This window comes from Nannospalax galili, unplaced genomic scaffold (genome assembly GCF_000622305.1).
Source record: "Nannospalax galili isolate Female #2095 unplaced genomic scaffold, S.galili_v1.0 scaffold553, whole genome shotgun sequence".
In the NCBI taxonomy this organism is placed as follows: Eukaryota; Metazoa; Chordata; class Mammalia; order Rodentia; family Spalacidae; genus Nannospalax; species Nannospalax galili.
In genome coordinates, this window is record NW_008336313.1 from 4,354,913 (window position 1) to 4,373,272 (window position 18,360).

At 41.5% G+C, this 18,360-nt stretch overlaps 1 protein-coding gene and 1 non-coding gene across 3 annotated transcripts in view; both read left to right on the forward strand.

The window, feature by feature from the left end:
* Positions 1 to 18,360, forward strand: part of Jak1 (Janus kinase 1) — a 152,227-nt gene that overhangs the window by 82,081 nt on the left and 51,786 nt on the right. For both annotated transcript variants that reach the window (XM_008831066.3, XM_008831064.3), the window contains exon 2: positions 17,951 to 18,032. Coding sequence is in view for 1 of the 2 variants with exons in the window: in XM_008831064.3 (XP_008829286.1) it covers positions 18,027 to 18,032 (6 nt within the window). In the remaining variant the exon portion in view is untranslated. The remainder of the gene's footprint in view (positions 1 to 17,950; positions 18,033 to 18,360) is intronic.
* LOC115070016 lies at positions 10,356 to 10,463 on the forward strand. Its single transcript, XR_003849230.1, has one exon. It is a non-coding gene; the product is annotated as a U6 spliceosomal RNA (small nuclear RNA).

The window sequence follows — 18,360 nt, forward strand, 5'->3', positions numbered from 1 at the left end:
AGTGGAGATCTTTTTTAAACGTTGGAACCTTATTTAATTTTATGTCTTATAGAGTTTATTATGAGTAAAAGATTATATAAGCGTAATAATTCATTTGTAAACCTAGAAATGTACAGCCAATTTTGAAAGAGATGTACCCTAGCTCAGAAAAATGTTATTGAATAGGTTAATGCTGTTGTAATGAAATGCTTCTTTTAATTAAAAAAAAAGTTATCATTATTGAAGATAAAGGCATTGGATATCAATGAAAAAAAAAATCTATATGCTATAAGGTTGGAACGGCACCTTGCTTTCCTCCAGGTAATAATGAGGCACGAAACAGAAAACTCTAAATAAAACGTATTAAAATATTATCCCCAAATATATACCTGTATGAATACACGGGAAAAAATTGGAAGGAGATACTCTGGTTATTTTTGAGTAGTAAGATCACAGGGATTTTGAAGCATGCTATATTTCCCAAATCACTTTTTAATGTCTATCCATTGCTTTATGTGTGTGTGGGGGTGGGGGTAATTTGTGGTGTAATCTTGTGTGTGCATCTTGCAGGCAGGGGCCGTGCACATGCCCAGCATGTGTGTAGAGGCCAGAGACTGACATTAGATGCTTTCTACCTCCACTATCACTCTCTACCCATTCATTCATTCATTTATTATTAATTAATTAATTAATTAATTTTTGAGACAGGGTCACTCACTGAACCTGGAGTCTTTCAGTTCAGCTGGTCTAGTTGGACAGAAAGGTCCAGGATTCATCCTTTCTTTACCTCCCAGTGTTCCAATTACAGACACGTATCACCGCATCTCGCTTTTTACATGGGTTCTGAGGATCTGAGCTCATGTCTTTGTTCTTTACCCACTGAGCTATCTCCCCAGCCCGTATATCTGTTACTTTTTGGTTAAAAATACACTTTTGGAATGTATATCTGGATTTGTGACCTTGAGATAAAATGGCAAAACTTCAATTATATAGCCAAATTTCATTAATTTTATACTCTCTAGAAGGAAACTCTCCTTAATCTTCAGTTTTCTCAACTGTTAAATAAAGGGAATAATATCTCCTTTTCCAAGTTATTGTGGAGATGAAACGAAATCACACCCTCTGTAAATGAAAGGCCACAGTGTATATGTAAATTATGCCAAGAATAAGCAAATAAAAGTATTTAGGAGGCAAGCAAAAAAAAAAAAAAAAAAAAGTTGACTACAAAGACACACTAATAGCTAGTTAAACACTCCTACAGTGAAATTCAGTAAGCTCAGCAATTGCAAATAGGGGTCTTATCAGATAACTGTGGTATTTCAGATTTCCTGAGCTCTCCACTGTTAATTCTGCTTCTTCTGTCAGCTTATGGCTAAGCATTTGCTAAATAAAGCAGTATGTGACAGTCACTAAGCCCTAAAACACGGACAGTAATATAAAATCAGGCAAGAGAACTTGAGCATACAAATCATATGCTAAGCAATATTAAATGCACATATTTCTCCTCTTCATAATCATTAGGGAAATGCAAATTTAAGCCACAGTTTCAGAGGATCAGTTAGGATACTGAAAGAGAAGTACTTGTGAGCTGATTGGGGCAAAACTAACAGTGATGGAAGCAACGTAAGTGTCCCTCAATTGATGAGTGGATAATGAAAACGTGGTTCATTTATACAATGGAGTTTTACTCAGGAATAAAGAAAGATGAAATCCTGAAATTTGAAGGTAAATGAATGGCATTAGAAATGTTTATACTAAGTGAAGTAACACATACTCAGAAAAAAAAAATCTTCATATGTTCTCACTCATATTTGGATCCTAGATCCAGACTCTGCTAAATAAGTATGCAACCAGACATAAGTACAGGAACCAGGATAATGGAAAGGAAACAGGGGGGTAAAGGAAAAGATAGAACCTGAAAGAGAAGAACAGTAGTTAACAGGCATTAATAAGGGAGATATGGATAAAAATTGGGTTAGTTTAAGGGAGAGGGGAGGGAAGGGTATACAAGGAACCTAGGGGATAAAGAGAAAGAAGGAGCCCAAGAGAGGTAGGACCACAGGAGAAGGGTATTAGTAAGGGAATAAGGGGGGAAATGGGGGCACCTTTAGTGGGAAAACCATGATGGAGGGGTGAGACAATGTGAGAGAGAAACAATGCCTAGCTAGTTTTGAAAACCAGAGAGAACCATATTACTCCTACAATCTACTGACAAATTATGCATGCCAGATCAAGAAATATATGTCTAGGCAAGGTTTATCTGAGAGCAATTAATCTTTGCCCAAGATTTATCCACCTGACACACAATAATTAAAAATACCAGACTGGTGGAACTAACCTTCTTGGGTGTTTAACACACATAATTTTTGCTCTATAACAATTTGTTCAGAGGGACATAAAGGACAGTTTTTGCTCCTTGCCCTCCTAGGTCGACTAGTTCCAGGGAACTATGAGCATCTCTCAAAATGTCGGTTAATGGTGGTGGGTCACCTGTCCTCTTGATCAAGGAGGCCAAGGAAACCCTACCAGATGGACTTGAACCAGTGTCCAATCTATAAAAATGAGGGTCAACACAGAGGAATCATTTCCTCCATGCTTCCAAGTGAAGTGAACCATGGTTGAGCAGGACCTTTGACTTATGTTCACATAGATGGAAGTGGCAAAAGAAAGGATCCAGGGGCTCCTCCCAAGCCCATGTGACCCCTGAGGAACAGATCCTCAAATGACCTTAAGAGTAAAAATAAATTGGTTTTATCTGGACCAACTGTATGGCCTTAAACACCCAAAAGGAAAGTATAACCAAATATTAAATGGGCCAACATAACTTCATAAGAGTCTATATGTATAGCTAAAGGCTACATAATAAGAAACAATGCCAGACAAGCTATACCTTCTTTTGAGTTGATGGCCAGGGTGGCCAAAGGGATTCCCAGATAGTAACCCAGCATAGAACTAGGAAAGTGAACAGTAGACCCCAATCTTATCCAAAGGAATGTAATCAACTGATTACCGCTAGATGAAGAACAGCTGACCCTCCTAAAACAAAGACCTCTAGACAGGCTGACCAGATTCACCAGAAGGGAAAGTAGTGGGGAATGGATGGGGGTGCCGACAACACAGGAGACAGTAGCAGGGATATCAGAGTATAAGGGTTCTAGTCGGGGGAGGGAGGCTGTGGGAGGGTGCTACCTGGGAAGTGGGTATATAAATAAATAAAAAAGAAGAAAAATAATTCTTCAAAGCATAAAAATTTGCTCCTTAATAATTAGTAGATGTGAAAAACATTACCATTGAAATCTACGTGATGACCTTATATCCATGCTCAGATGCCAAGGAGCTCAGAAAGTAACCAACTGTCACTAGTAATAATTAGATATATAGAGATTTGGAACACATGTGCATCTTAGTGTCAGTTGTATTAAAAAAGAATTTTTCTGTATGAAACTATTTTATTAATGAAATGGAGATCTTTTTTAAAGTTTAAAACCTCATTTAATTTTATGTCTTATAGGGTTATACGGAGTACAATATTGTATAACTGTATCAATTCAAATGTAAACCTCTATGTCAATGGCAGTGTAATGAAATGCTTCTAATTATATGGTTATTAAATAAATAATTTTTAAAAATTATTAAAAAAACAAAAAAAGAACAAATTTTGTATGTGTGTGTATCTCTCTTTCTCGTGTCTGTCTGGACAGATACACACATCTGTGAACATGCATGGAGGGCGTTGGGTGTCCTCGTATCACTCTCTATTTCTTTGAGGCAGCATCTCTTCCTGAACCTAGACTTGTTTTCTGGACTAGGCTGGAAGCCAGCAGCCCTAGAGATCTTCCTTTTTCCCCTCCACTTAGAGCTGGAATTATAGGCATGTGCAGGATGTCTGACTTGTTATATGGGTGCTGGGATCAGAACTCTGGTCCCCATGATTATACAGCAAGTGCTCTTAACCACTAAGCCATCCCTCTAGCCCCAGATAAGGTATCTTTTAACCACTACTTAGAGACAAGTCCTTGTGTGTCTGTTAGAACTAACTTGGCTAGAGGGCTGGAGAGATGGCTGAATGGTTAAGAGCATTGACTGCTCTTGCAGAGGACCTAGATTTGATTCTCAGCACCCACATGACGGCTAATGGCCATGTGTAACTCCAGTTCTAGGGGATCCAACGCCCTTTTCTGATCCCTGTTGGTATTGCACAACATGGGTACACTTGCAGGCAATACACTCATACACATAAAAATAAAAATTAATTAAAAAAAGAACTAACTTGGCTAAAAGTGATGAATGCTTCACAATGATGGGGACTTAAGCAGAATAAGTCCTTGACATGTAAAGAATACTTTCTTTCCTTGCCATGTAAAGAATACTATTAAGATGACTGTGCTTTGAAAAAACAAACCCACCCCAAACAGCAGAGTGGAAAGTACCAAGTATTGATGAGGAGACGAGGAAATTGGAACCCTTTTCCTTTGCTAGTGGGGCTGTACATTGATACAGTTACTGCAGAAAACAGGTTGGCCATTCCCCCCAAAATTGAATATAGAATTACTATATGACACAGCAATTCCTTTCAAAAATTATATGGAGAATTGAAAGCAGAGAATTTAACATTAGTGTTCCTAGCAATATTGTTTATGATAGTGCAGGGGTGGAAACAATCTGAGTGTCTCCCACCAGATAACTAGGGAATTGAATGGATAAACAGTGTATGATGTACATATAGTGGTATATTATTAACCCATACAAAATTAGTGAAATTTAGATACATGCTACAAAATAACATCAGCCGAGTGAAATAAGCCCAATATAGTCTAGTTCTACTTAAATTATCTAGAGTAGCCAAATCAGAGCCAGCAAGATTTGAGGTATCCATAGGATGTGGACAGGGAGGGATGAAGGGTGATTGGTTAATGATGAATTGATTCTGCAAAAGGGATGGTGGTCATGGCTACGCAGCATTGTGAATATGCTTAATGCCAATGAATTACACACCTAAATGTACAGTCTACATGGTTGAAAGTATGCATCTTTTGTTCTTTTTGATATACACAAAAAAGCTGGCAGAATGTGGCTCCTACTGATGTGGTAACCTGTTCTACAAAGACTTCAGTTCACCTTTGGTTCATCCTTTGGTTCATCGTTTGGATATGCTCTTTGTCTTCATCATCCAAGTTGACAGCATCCATATTTCAGGCCGTGGATTTGGGACTGGATGAAGAAAAGGACAAAGGCCAGAAGCTAGCTTTCAGGAGAGAAGTTGCCACTCAGCAGTTCTGATTATGTCTTGTTGGCCAGAGCTTACTCTCATGTCCTCACCTTGCTGCAGTCATTTCTGTGACTGTCCTTGTGCATGGCTAAAAATCACTGTTGAAGGAGACGGATCTTAGTTTGAACAGCAACAGTCTCTGTCATCCCTACCTAACTGGGGTTTGGTATCTATTCACTGTAACTTTGTAACTGAAGGCTGTAAGCAGAGCATCCTTCCCCCTCAGACCATCACTTCTACCATGACTCTTCTTCCTATCATCATTTAAATGTTCTTGGTTCTCTCCCGTCTTAACATGTTATAACATAGCAAAACAAAAGAAAAGAAGAAATCTGGGTATAGTGATTCATGCCTGTAGTCCCAGCCCAGGAGACTGAAGGAGAATCATGAGTTTGAGACCAGCCTGGACTACATAGCAGGACCTGCCTCCAAGAAGCCAAAAACCCAAAACTAAACTATGGAGGGAGGGAAGGTGGAAAAATGGAAAGGGAAAGGGAAGAAGAAAAAAAGGGGGAAGGAAATGGAATGAAGAAGGAAGCTAAGAAAGGCAGAACCTGTGAATTTGCATTATATATTCAATAGTGTTCACGTTACACCCAGACCTTTGCATAGAGCACGTTACAACAGAGTTTTTAAGTAGTTTATCAGGAGAGCCAGTTTCTGACTGGAAAACCTGGTCATCTGGCTTTTATCTGTAGGTTAATCAGAAGACTGCTCTCTGCCTTTTACTTATGACAAACTGATGGATCAATTAATTGTAACAGTGCCAGTACCAAAGGGAGCCATGGCAACTTGACTGCGGGACATTCGACCAGCTGCTTTGTGACACCCCTGAGCTTCAGTTCCTCATCTGAGGAATTGAGAACTTACAAAGTTGTTATCTTGGCCAAGTGAGAAAACTGATGAAGGGTGTGCCTCTGGCAATATTGCTTTGGTCTTCTGTGCTGTTTTTAAAGACCAAAGAATATTTTCACATGTTATTTTATTTCTAGAAAATGATTTTTAAATGCTTTCTTATAATGAACATTTAAGCCATAAAGCAGAGTGAAGTCCTAATCCTCACTACTATATGGATGGTGTTTCAAAGCAAGACATCAGACACAGAAGACTCATATTGTTTGATTCCATTCATGTGAAAAGTTCAGAATGGGCAGATGGGTTAATGGCCCCCAGCACCTGTGATAAGGTTGAATGGAGAATGACAGATGAGGCATGGAGTTTCTCTTTGGGCTGATGACAACTGATAGCACAGCCAAGTAAGCAAAAGATTGAAATGTGTCATAGGGCAATGTAAAGTATTCTAAGACAGTACTTTTTAAACTGTGTCTATAGGTTTGGGCTCACAGTTTATCCCCAGTTCTGTACCAGAAGCCACCATCTAGTCCAGGTTTACCATGAGCTTGGTTTTCTTCACTCCCTTGCTGAACTGTCATCATTCCAGGCTAAGCTGATCTTGGTATGTTTGAGGGGGACGTCTTAGGGCCTGGCTAGGTAGGGAAGGGAGAAAGCTTGTGGGCCCTTTCACAAGCACTGTGATGCAGAGGATATAAGATTAGGAATTAAGTAGTTCCTCACAATCTAGCTAGGCATGTAACCACACACTTAATTGTATACAGCAGCTTCCTAAGTACAAGCTGATACCTGGTATGTGGGGACCAGGCAGTTCTTCTGAGGAAGTTGGGTATTTGGGGGAGGCATCTTGGAAGAGGAGATCTTAGGCTCTTGTCCCTTCCACACATGTAGACTGAAGATCACCTGGGTTCCAGACACTGGCGTTAGTATGGTGTGTACCCAGGAAATAGCCACATGGGCTAAGTTGCTCTTAGGAAGGTTATACCAGAAACTTAATAGTGACTCTGGGGATTAATTTATACGTCAAGTAACTACAACCTCAGCTTTATATTGCATAAATAAAAATGGTGGTGGTTTGGGGATTTAGCTCAATGGTAGAGTGTTTGCCTAGTAAGCACAAGACCCTGAGTGCTGGGGGCGGGGTGGCCTACTGTTCAACTTAGTGAAACGACACTTTATACCAGACCCACTTGTCTGTTTTTCTTTAGTTGTCCCAGTTCCTTTGCTTCCTAACAACCTGGACTTGAGTCCTAGGTAATAAATGACCTTTCACAAACCAGAAGTATTTTATTTATAAGTAAAATAAGGAGAAGGATATGTGAGCTGCTGTGAGGATTGAAGTCACATGTTAAAAGTCCTTTGTAAGCTGGGACTAATGGTGTAGGCCTATAATCCCGACTACTCGGAAAACTGAGGTAGCAGAATCACAAATTTAAGGTTAGCCTTGGCAACTTACTGAAGTCCTGTCTCAAAATGTTAAAAAAAAGTTTTTTGTTTTTTTAAACGAGGGGGGTTGGGAATGTAGACGGAGCTCAGTGGTAGAGTGCTTGCTTAGCAAGTGTTAGTCAATGGACATGAACAGTTACGATGACTCTGCTCTTTGGTGTTTATTTGGAGAAAGGCTCAGAGGCAAAGGTACCTTTATTAATAATTATTTTGGTAGCGTTGTGGAAGTTCTGAGATTTCATGGAAGGATCTGGGTTTGTGCCACATACTCATTAGCTATATACCCAGCTGGAGCGTGTGGGACACAACTTCAGCAAGGATCAAAAATGTTCACACCTGGCTGGGCACTCATCAGAGAGCCTGGTGAGCTGATGAAACCTATTTGAAGCTCTGGGGACTGTATGACAGTAGAGCAAAGTGACTGTATAAGCCCTGCTTACTATCCCCACTGTCTCCTGTTCTACCAAATGAAAATTGTTCAGAATTGGGAGGCTGAAGCCTGAGAAGGTCTGATAAGAGCCTCTCATTATCAAAGGTAGATAAAAGTCCACTGAAGTTGATATTTGTGCACCCAGCCATACTTAGATCCCTAGGAACACAGGTGGGTGCCTCATGTCTGTCTGTTACCCAGAACACTGAATACTGGGCAAGAAGGATCAGGTCTGTGTAAGCAACTCTGCTGAGTAACAGATGGCCTTCTGTTTGTGACTTTTGACTCTGCACTAGGATAAGGTATTGCAAAAATAATTCTATGTGACTTCTAAGGGAAACCTTGGGAGCCCAATGTCTGGGCTATAGCAGCAGAAGAGGATGAATCATCAGCTCTGGAATGCTCATTCTTTGGTGCTGTCTGTTAGTCCAGGTCCCAGCCAGTATCTTCAGCCAGGATAAGTTCTGTGGGAAAGTTCTTTCTGACTCATTCATGCTGTGATTCACAGAGTACCTCTAGCTTCCCACTTTATTTTTTTCAAGAAGTATCTTTGTGTGTGTGTGTATGTGTGTGTGTGTGTGTGTGTGTGTGTGTGTGTGTGAGAGAGAGAGAGAGAGAGAGAGAGAGAGATTGTATATGCACGCATAGTAAGATGAAGTGGAGGTATAGTTCATAGAAATGTGCAGTTTGGATATATGCCTAAATGAATATTCAAATATTTGAGGCTATTTTGTTGTCTGGGGTGTTCACTTTAAGGCTGGAGCCAGGTTCAAGTGGGTTCTCAGGGCATAGAGTCATCCACGTATCTTTTGGTGACATACTGGAAAAGAAGCATGCCATTTTCACGTAGTTCACTTTAAGCATCCTGTGCATACATCTTCCCCATTACCTGTCTGAGTCTCTGCCTTCACCCAGCACATGTGTGCACACAGGACTTTCTCATGCTTGAGAAATTCATGTGAGTTGGGAGTTTCGTATCTGTAGGGGCAAGGCCCAGGCTCCTTACTGGGCACCTGTGGTCCCCTGGAGCTTTTTCCCTTAGCTCTCTCTGTTCTCTGTACCCCTCTGGTCAGTCTCTAGTCAAGGGTTTTATGCCTCCCTTTTCCTTTCTTTGCTCTCGTTTCCTATTTCTGTTGTTTGGAATATTTTCCCGCAGTCATCTCCTGTTCTCATGGTGTTTATACTCTCCCATTCCTAGTGGCCCCACTCACATTCTATCTTCTTTGTAGTGGTCAGAATATACATGCTTGCTGTGTGCCAGGTGTTCTGCTAGACACATCTGTCTGCCATCTGTCATCTGCCTGCCTGCCTGCCTGCCTGCCTACCTGTCCTGTCTGTCTACCTACATAATATCATCTGTCATCTCTGTATCTTCTCCAGGATTTAAAAAGCTGTGTAAAATACTTAGTCTTTTCCTCACATGTAGGAGAAAAGTTCAGTTGCAGAAAGTTGAAAGCTACTTGAACCTTGCTGTCAAAGTTCTTCTTGACCTGTTCAACTGCACTGTGCTGGTTCTCCTCCAAGTCTTCTGGGTTAGACTAACCACACCAGCACCATCTGTGCCTTCTGGCAGCACACTTTTTCCATGGTCAGGCTGGTTCTGTTTGTCAGGCCCTTTACCTCATTCTGAGGTGGTACTTTAGTGACTATCTTACTGTATTCTGTTCTTCATACTATACTGCATTCAGGCCCCATGTAATAATGTTGTGTTTGTTTATTTTACTTGGTTAAGGAAGTCTACAGTGAGTTATTTCTCCTAGTTTAGTTATTTACACTGTACTATAATGTTTGCCTCCACTAATTACTGAGTATTCTTAGCAAAATATCCTTCTTTCTGCTCTTTCTATACGTTTAGTCCCTTGAAAGTAGAAACAGGAGAAGCTCATGACTGGCATCTGTATATATTCCTGCCCTGCCCGCCCCACCTAAAGGCAGAAAAATTAAATGGAGTGGTGAGGTACTGCCACAGAATAGTTTGCTGTAGTAAATTCAAGTAGTGTCTGTTAGACAAGGCTTTTTGATGAGAGTTATGGAGGTAGTAGGCATGCTGTTGACCTGCCTAGGACCTCACCTCAGGGGTGAGGTTTTGCCTTCTTACATGTAGAGTGGAAAGTGAGTATTTGTCTGGAGAAAGGTTAACTACCTCTGAATACCCTTTTTTTCCTCTTTCTCTACAATGGAGATACAGTGAAATTTTTGACCAGATACAAAGTAAACAGTTTGGATTTTGAATTCCTTTTGAATTCTTTAGGTTCTATGAAGACTCATTGGGAAGTGTGGCTATAAATAAAAGTAGAACCAAAAGTAGAACCTAGGGTCTGTGGGAATAAAGTATGGGTGAGAGTAGGAGTAACTGGCAGAATTTAAAATGGTCTTCCAGTGCTCACTTTGCCAGCACATACACTAAAAAATTGGAACGATATAGAAAGATTAGCATGGCCCCTGTGCAAGGATGACACACAAACTCGTGAAGCATTCCATATTTTCATTTGTTCTGAAGTTAAAAGTATGCAAAATAAAGAAGATGTAGTTTTATGCAAAATAAATAAAAAAATAAAATGGTCTTCCTTGCTCGTAGGGTATAGTTTCTAGCTGTCTATGGAACTATTGTGTGGACCCAGGAGGTAACTGCCCAGGAGGAGACCTCATGGCAAAAGTATCTTTTCATGAAGTACATATGTATTATAAAATATCTTCCTTACTGTAAGTCATAGTTCAAAAAGATTGAAAGCATGGCTGTGCGTGGGGTCCTGGGTGCCAGGTTGTGCTTTGGGAAATGGGCGTGGAGGATTGTGGAAGATGCTCCTGGGTCTGGAGGAGCTCACTGCTGCTCTGCCTGCTGCTTGAATTTCCTGAAGGCCACATGTATTCTGCATCTCCCAGTGCTGTCTACTAAGTGCTCTGCCTGCAATTTAAGGATGGAGCTGTGGGCTGGGTGTGTGGTTCAGTGGTGGAGTGTTTGCATAACCTGGATGAGGCCCTGTGTTCGATCTTTAGTACTGAAGGAAAAGAAAAATGGAGTTTTTGTTGGTGGGGCTGTTTCTTCAAAGCTAACTATAAAAAGAGGTTATTTCTTAACTGAGAAATGTTGAAAATTGTATGAGGAAAATGTTTTTTCTTGATGATTCCTCTTATTTTTACCTTTCTCATCCAAATATGTTTTGAGGCAACAACCATGTTACTTTGGTATGTAGCCTCAGTGGATGTTGCTTTTGGGTTTTGATTGACTAGACTGCCCACACTGCTGGAGCTGAGGGGCTCTGGCTCCCTCCTTCCCAGGACTGAGCTTTCAGGGAGCTGTGCAGGAAGCAGAGTGCCTGCCTGGTGATGGCTGGTTACTCATGCTGTTAGTGCCAGCCATGGTGGCCTTCATCTTCCCCTTAAACTCACTCCCACTCGTTACACAGTGGTTAAAGAAGTTCAGGATCCAAGTGGATGGGTTTTTGTCCTAAAAGAGATTTGTAAATACAAAAGAGGAAGTGTGTGAAGTGGGTGAATATGTATATACATGAATAACTTAGCACGTTAGCAGAGGGGCCTGCGCTCAGGGTTGTTCTTTTGTATATTCTTTGAAGTCATGGTTTCTTACAAGTTTTGCCAAGTTGCATATCAGCAAGTAAGGTTTCACAACACTATGGAAATACACATTAATAAAAGATTGTGTTAGCACGTGGCTCAACATTTTAGACATTAGCTTCTTTCTTTGTGTGTGATGTATGTACTTGTTTGTATGTGTTCACATGTGTATATGGAGGCCAGAGGTCAGCTTTAGGTGTTTTCCTCAATCTTCACCTTTTTTAAAGAATATTTTATTATTTATATTTTATGTATATGAGTATATTGCCTGCATGTGTGCAAGTGCACCCATGTTGTATAATGCCAGTGGAGATCAGAAGAGGGTGTCAGACCCCTGGAACTGGAGTTACACATGGTGGTTGTTAATTGCCATGTATTTGCTAGGAATTTAACCTGGGTCTTCTGGAAGAGCAGCCAGTGCTCTTAACTCCTGAGCCATCTCTCCAGCCCCTCAATCTTTACCTTTACCTCGAACTCATCAATTCACCTAGGCTGGCCAGCCATCAAACTTCAGTGTTTCCTGTTTCCACCCTCACTGTACTGGTGTTACAGATGCACTGCCACGCTCAACTTTTACACAGGTGCTGGGACTCCAAACTGAGGTCCTTATGCAGCAAGTACTTTGTCATCTCAGTCATCTCCCCAGTCTCTCTCTCTCTCTCTCTCTCTCTCTCTCTCTATATATATATATATATATATATATATATATATAAATATATATATGTATATATATATATATGTGTGTGTGTGTATGCATATATATGGAATATGTGTGCATGTGTGTGTATGCACTTTACTGGCCTCCCGAGTGCCAGGATTAAAGGCATGTACCACCACGCCTGGCTAGCCTTTATATTTTTAAGTTTTTAAAGCCTTAAATGGATTCACTGAAAACTGATCTACTAGTGTAAGCTTTTAGTTTCAGCATAAAAGATTAGGGAAATCTCAAATTATCACAACAAGCCTGTGAAGTAGACAGTTTTATAATTACTATTTAATTTAGATTAATTAATTTATTTGACAGGGTCTCCCTGTAGCCCTGCCTGACCTGGAACTCGCTATGGAGATCTGGATCTCACAGAGATATGCCTGCCTCTGCCTCCTGAGTGCTGGGATTAAAGGCATACACCACCACACATGACTAATTGCTACTTTATATTGGAAACAGAAATTCAAAGCAGTTAAGGAACTTGCATGAAGTCACACAGAAAGAGCTCTTAACTCAGGTTAGGGGGACTGGAGGTTAATAACTGCTTCTATCTGTAAAGCGCCCTAGAGATCATCTAGTACTTTTTCATTATGCAGGACTAGAGCCCAAAGAGCTTAAGAAGTTTGCTCAAGACCAGGCAAGTCCTGGCCATTTGTCTTCCTGCCTGCTGCCTGCAGAAAGAGACTGGTGTGACTCTTTCACACCCTCCTCCTCTTTTCCAAACTGGTTGTTCTTTCCTGCCTTTTACTATCTTTTCCTGCATGTTCCCCCATGTCCTTCTTGATCTGTGCACCTGCCTGCAACACCATCCTGAGGAATTTTCCTTCTGACCCTTTCTGAGAACAGCTCCTCTTTTTCAGTCTCAATTTCTCCAAGCCAAGTGGAGCTCTTCCCTCAGAAGGCTTCTCAGCCCTGAGCCTCAAGCTATGCCTTCTTGACTGTGCAGTCCCCGCTGCCAATTCTTGGCACCCCAGCACATCCTCAGCCTGGAGGTGCTAGTGCTTGTGCGTGCATGTGTGTGTGTGTGTGTGTGTGTGTGTGTGTGTGTGTGTGTGTTTTACCAGCTAGAACTACACTGCAAGGTTGTAGTGTACATGCCAAAGGCCGGGTCCCTGTTCTGCCTGTGGATTCGTTGTAGCCTGCACCACACCCAGTACAGCATGGTAGACAGACAGGGCAGTTAGGCTGAGGCTGGCAAAGTCCTTGAGAATGAGTGTACCACTCTCTGGCCAGTTGATGGTGGGAATGTATTAAGCTAAGTCTTCTCATCTGTGGAAGGTTACAATGTGGTTACAGGTGTGAAAGCTCTTTTTAGGGACAGATATGTTTTTGTTTTGCTTTTTTTAAGTGCAAGATTTTATTGTGATGGTATTGGGTACTTCACTTTAGATGAATGTTTAAGAAGCACAGACTTTGAAGACAAAGTTCCTGCCCCTCCTACCCTGTCACCCCCATTTTGGAGACAGGGCATTATGTAGTCCAGGCTAGCTTGGAATTGCTCTATAAAAAGGTGATCCTCCTGTCTTCTCTTCTAAGGCAAAGCCAAGCCCCTCTTCCCAAGTGTCCACTTCTGCCACCATATTTTTGACCCCTTAGGAAGGCCATGAGATGGCATCACTAAATCTGATTATGGTCTCTTTAATAACATTATAGCTACATTAGTGATAATTAGTTTAAAAGAAGGAGCGGTGAAGAAGCAGAGTTAAGCAGCACAGTGTTTTGCTATAGTGTGGCTTTTAGGAAGACACTTACTGACTTTAATTAAACAAAGTACTATTTACTCTGATCAGGGAACTGGTCTTTGCTGAAGCAGGTTCCTTGGGAACAATGCAGAGAGCTGGACCCATCGACTTGGCATTGATTGTTTGATCATCCCTAGAAGTTTATTGTAAATGGAGCAGCATTTACGATTCTGGGGTATTCCTGGAATCGTTGCTATAGTTAGAAGTGAGTGATTCTGTGTGACAGGAGTGGCATATAGAAAAGCTGTAATTCTGACTCGCTGACAGGAAAAAATGCTAGGCTTCATATTTATATTATGTCATTCTTTGGGCTGGAATTCAGCAGCTTTACAGAATCTTATGGTGCTCTCATCTGAATAGTTACCCAAGTCTTAGCAAAGGGCCGGGGTCTTTGGAGAGACAGAGGCAACTTTTTCTGTGGTGCACATGTATGTACGTGTGTGTGTGTGTGTGTCCTTAAGAGGGTTCCATGCCCAGGCAAGGTAGACCTGTGTTGAGTAACTAGAGCTCTCCCCTCCCTGCAGGGTGACAAGTGGTGCCCTAGCTATGGGCTGGAGTAGTCAGGGCTGAGCACTATGATTTCTTACTGTTGCTGTTTATTTTGAGACAGGGTCTTTGCTGTGTAACCTATGCTGACCTCAAACTCACTATATACAGGCTGGTCTGGAACTTGTGATCCTCCCATGTTAGCCTCCTGAGTGCTGGATTATAGGCCTGCACCCCTACACCCAGGGGAAGGCACTGGAATGAAATCAGTATCCTAGGTAGATATTACACTGAAGACTTCTAAAAAGTGGGAGAAGATGGTGGTGGTGGTGATTTTTACAGCACATTTCCCACCCTGTAGAAAGAGCAAGGTCCCTGAAATCAGAAGCCATTTGCACTCCTGGCACTAACACTGATCAACCTCATACCTCTCAGGCTTTTTATGGCACAAAGTGTTGGCCTGCTCCATTCATACACTGTAAAGACCCTAATTCCATGTTGGAGCGCTTTCTCCTTGGACTAGAACAGTCTGTATTCCATCAACTGTAATCAGAGGAGCAGAAAGTGTGGTGAAGAGCTGAGTGATCCCTGCGTGCTGTGCTCTCGTAGTACTTTAGATGTGCAGCCTTAGCTCATTAGTTGCTTGGCAAGCCAGATTTAAGTCTGGGTCAGTAGGACTTCAGCCCTTGTGCTTCACTACTCTGTCGTGTTATCTGAGACTCAATAGACCAGACTTTGACATGTGATCAGGCTTGTTTGTTCCTGGGTACAGCCCAGGCCTCTGTTATGAAGTCTGTTATGCTGCTTCAAACATCTAATTTCTTTCTGGTCATGCTTATTTACATCCTCTTGAAAAGGGTATTGTTTATAAGTGCTGGAGGATGACTCTTTTAAAGGTCTATTTCTATAATTTAATTTTTTTTTTACTTATTACTGTTATTTTATGTGTATGAGCGTATTGCCTGCATGTGTGTAAGTGCACCCACGTTGTGAAATGTCAACGGAGATCAGAAGAGGGCATCAGATCCCCTGGAGCTGGAGTTACAGATGGTTGTTAGCCAACATGTGCGTGCTGGGAATTGAACCCAGGTCCTCTGTAAGAACAGCCAGTGCTCTTAACCACTGAGCCATCTCTCCAGTCCCTGAAAGATCTTCTTGATCCTTACTCTAACACTTTGATAGGCTATTCCTTTCAGGTTAGTGGGTGGGGAAACTGAGGCTCAGAGATGAAAATGACTTGTCCATACTTGCCGGCTGTTTAACAAGTCCGTGAATACCCAGGTAGCCTGTGCTGCAGTGGTTTTCCACTGCATAGAATTGCACTAGGTAACTATGTATTGTCTACCTGATGTGCTGAGGGTAAAACCTTAAGGCCACAAAGTACTCTGTCACTGAATGAAGGATATATTTCTTTCAAATCCTTGACAGTTTAGTAAGGTGGGAGAGTTTGTAGCTTTTAGCCAGCAGTTTGGATTGTTTGCCTTTATTTTTGTGTTTTCTAAGCTACGTGGTATCCGTTGGGCTGAGAGTGGGATCCCTAGTGAATCGTGTTCTTTCAAGGATTTCCTGTGATTCCTGTAGGTCTGTTTCTGGCACTGGACTTTCTTTGTCTTAACATTAAGTAGCTCGAGTTGGTTTCTTGGAACCAGTGAACTGATCTTGCTCCTTTTCTCCTCCCGCTGAAGTGACCAGGTCAATCATAGTGTCTGGTTTTTTCTGACAGAAATATTAGTTGCATGAAGCCATTATGCAAATGAAGCACCAAAACCATTTGTCATCCTGAATGAGGGTAGCCATCCATTTTTACCCTTAGAGCCACAGTCCTAATCTAACTTAGAACAGTTCTTAGCATGTCTTTTAAGTGCTGTGTGAATTGTTTTAAATTTTTTATTATTAGAACATCAAGTCCCTGAGAGTAGAGTTCATTGTATTAATTAAGCATGCTAATTAAAATAATTTTAGCTTGACCCTTAAAACTTGATGAGACCCAGAGAAACTCCTGTTTTTTTTTTGTTTTTTTTTTTTTTGTCTTCTTGAGACAGGGTCTCCCCATGGCCCCAGCTGACCTGGAACTCACTATGTAGACCAGGCTGGCCTAGAACTCACAGAGATCTGTCTGCCTCTGCCTTCCCAGTGCTGGGATTAAAGGTGTGCCCCACAATACCAGGGAAACTCCTGACTTTTAAGATTAAATAACACATGGTCTGGTGGTGTGTATTTAAAAGCCCTAAGAATTAGGAAGGTTTATGTAGTAGCCCCTGTGAAAGGAGCCTAGACTGCTTTATTCCTGTTGGCTCTGTGCCCTACCTCCCTTGCACATCCATCACATTTCAGCTTTGTGCTACTGCCTCTCTGAGCCACAGGCTAGATCCCATTCCACATTCTGTGCTGCCTGTGTGTTCTGGTTCTGCTGTTCTTGAAGACTGTAAGCCCCATGTGGACACGGACTGTACAGCTCTTTTTCTCCTCAAGCTCAGCTTCTTTTCTCCTCAAGCTCAGCTTCTTTATAGAGAGCTGTACAGAGTAAATGTGGCATCTGAAGCTTTGCTTCTGAGCAAAGCAGGGCATTAGCATTTAGTTCGTTTCTAATGGCTGTTGTGGTATGGGGCAGAGTGTCTAGTCAAGTAGCCGTCATGGATTACTGTTTTTTCTTAAAGCTGAAGGTAAAATTATTTGTCTTATGAATATTTTTTAAGACACTCGTGCTGTTATAGTTGTCAAGTGAAAGTTGTCACATCTGAGTACATACTTGTATCTCCTGCCTGGCCTGCTGTCACTATTTTTGTAAAGTCTCAGCCATTGCAGAAAGGACTCCTACTAGCTCTTACCTGCATCTTTCACCAGAGTGAGGGGGCATCAGCAGTCATGTGGTACTCCTCTGCTGCCTTTGCATTTTCTTCCTGCAGTCTCCCACTACAGTGTAAGATGCCTGGAACCGCTGCCTGCCCAGCCCCATCCCTTGCCTCCCATTCCATCTCTGCTGCTGCCAGAACTGCCCAGGACTGTGCTTTTCCTACAGTCAGATTTTTATCAAATGTGCTGGGTAGCAGAGACAATATCTGTGCCAACTTGGAAGCCGATTTTTGAATCACTAAGTTTGGTAGCTCTTTGTTGGGAAAAATAGTTTGATTCTAGGAGTGAACATCTTTGGGCATCTGACTACATCACAGCATCAGGATAAAGGTGTTGATAGCTGCTCTTGCTCTGGACATGGCACTCTATACCAGGAAGCAAAAGTTCTGGCTTCTTTTCTTGGAACAATAAAAACATCTTTGGTGTTTACCCCATAGGATATCTCTGCCCTCTTAGTATCTGTGTCAGTTTTTCTCTTTTCCCCACTTCTTGACACTATCAATACAGTTGATTTTTAGGATCTATGAAGCCTGTGATTTTATTTTCTTCCTTCAGGGAATTATATATATATATATATATAATTATTATTATTATTATTTAATCTCTAGATCAGCTCTGAATGGGCTTTGGAAAGTAAAGAAGAAGATCCAGTCTGCTTTTCTGGGACACTGGACAACCGAATAAATGCAGGTATGCAGATTTGCACTTTTGTTTTTTTCTTTTGAGACAGGGTCTTGGAACCCAGACTGGCTTTGAACTTTGAGGTTCTCCTACCTCAGCCTACTAAGTATTGGGATTATGGCTACACTATTATACCTGGCCTCCAAACTGTGATCTTGAGCCTGTAGAGCCATCTGTACCATTTTCTCTAACTATAAAAAATATCCATGTCCTTAGCTCCAGTTCCAGGGGAGTCCGAAGCTCTCTTCTGACCTCTGTGGCATTGCACGACACAGGCGCACTCACATACATGCAGGCAATACACTCATACACGTAAAATAAAAATAATAAATAAAAT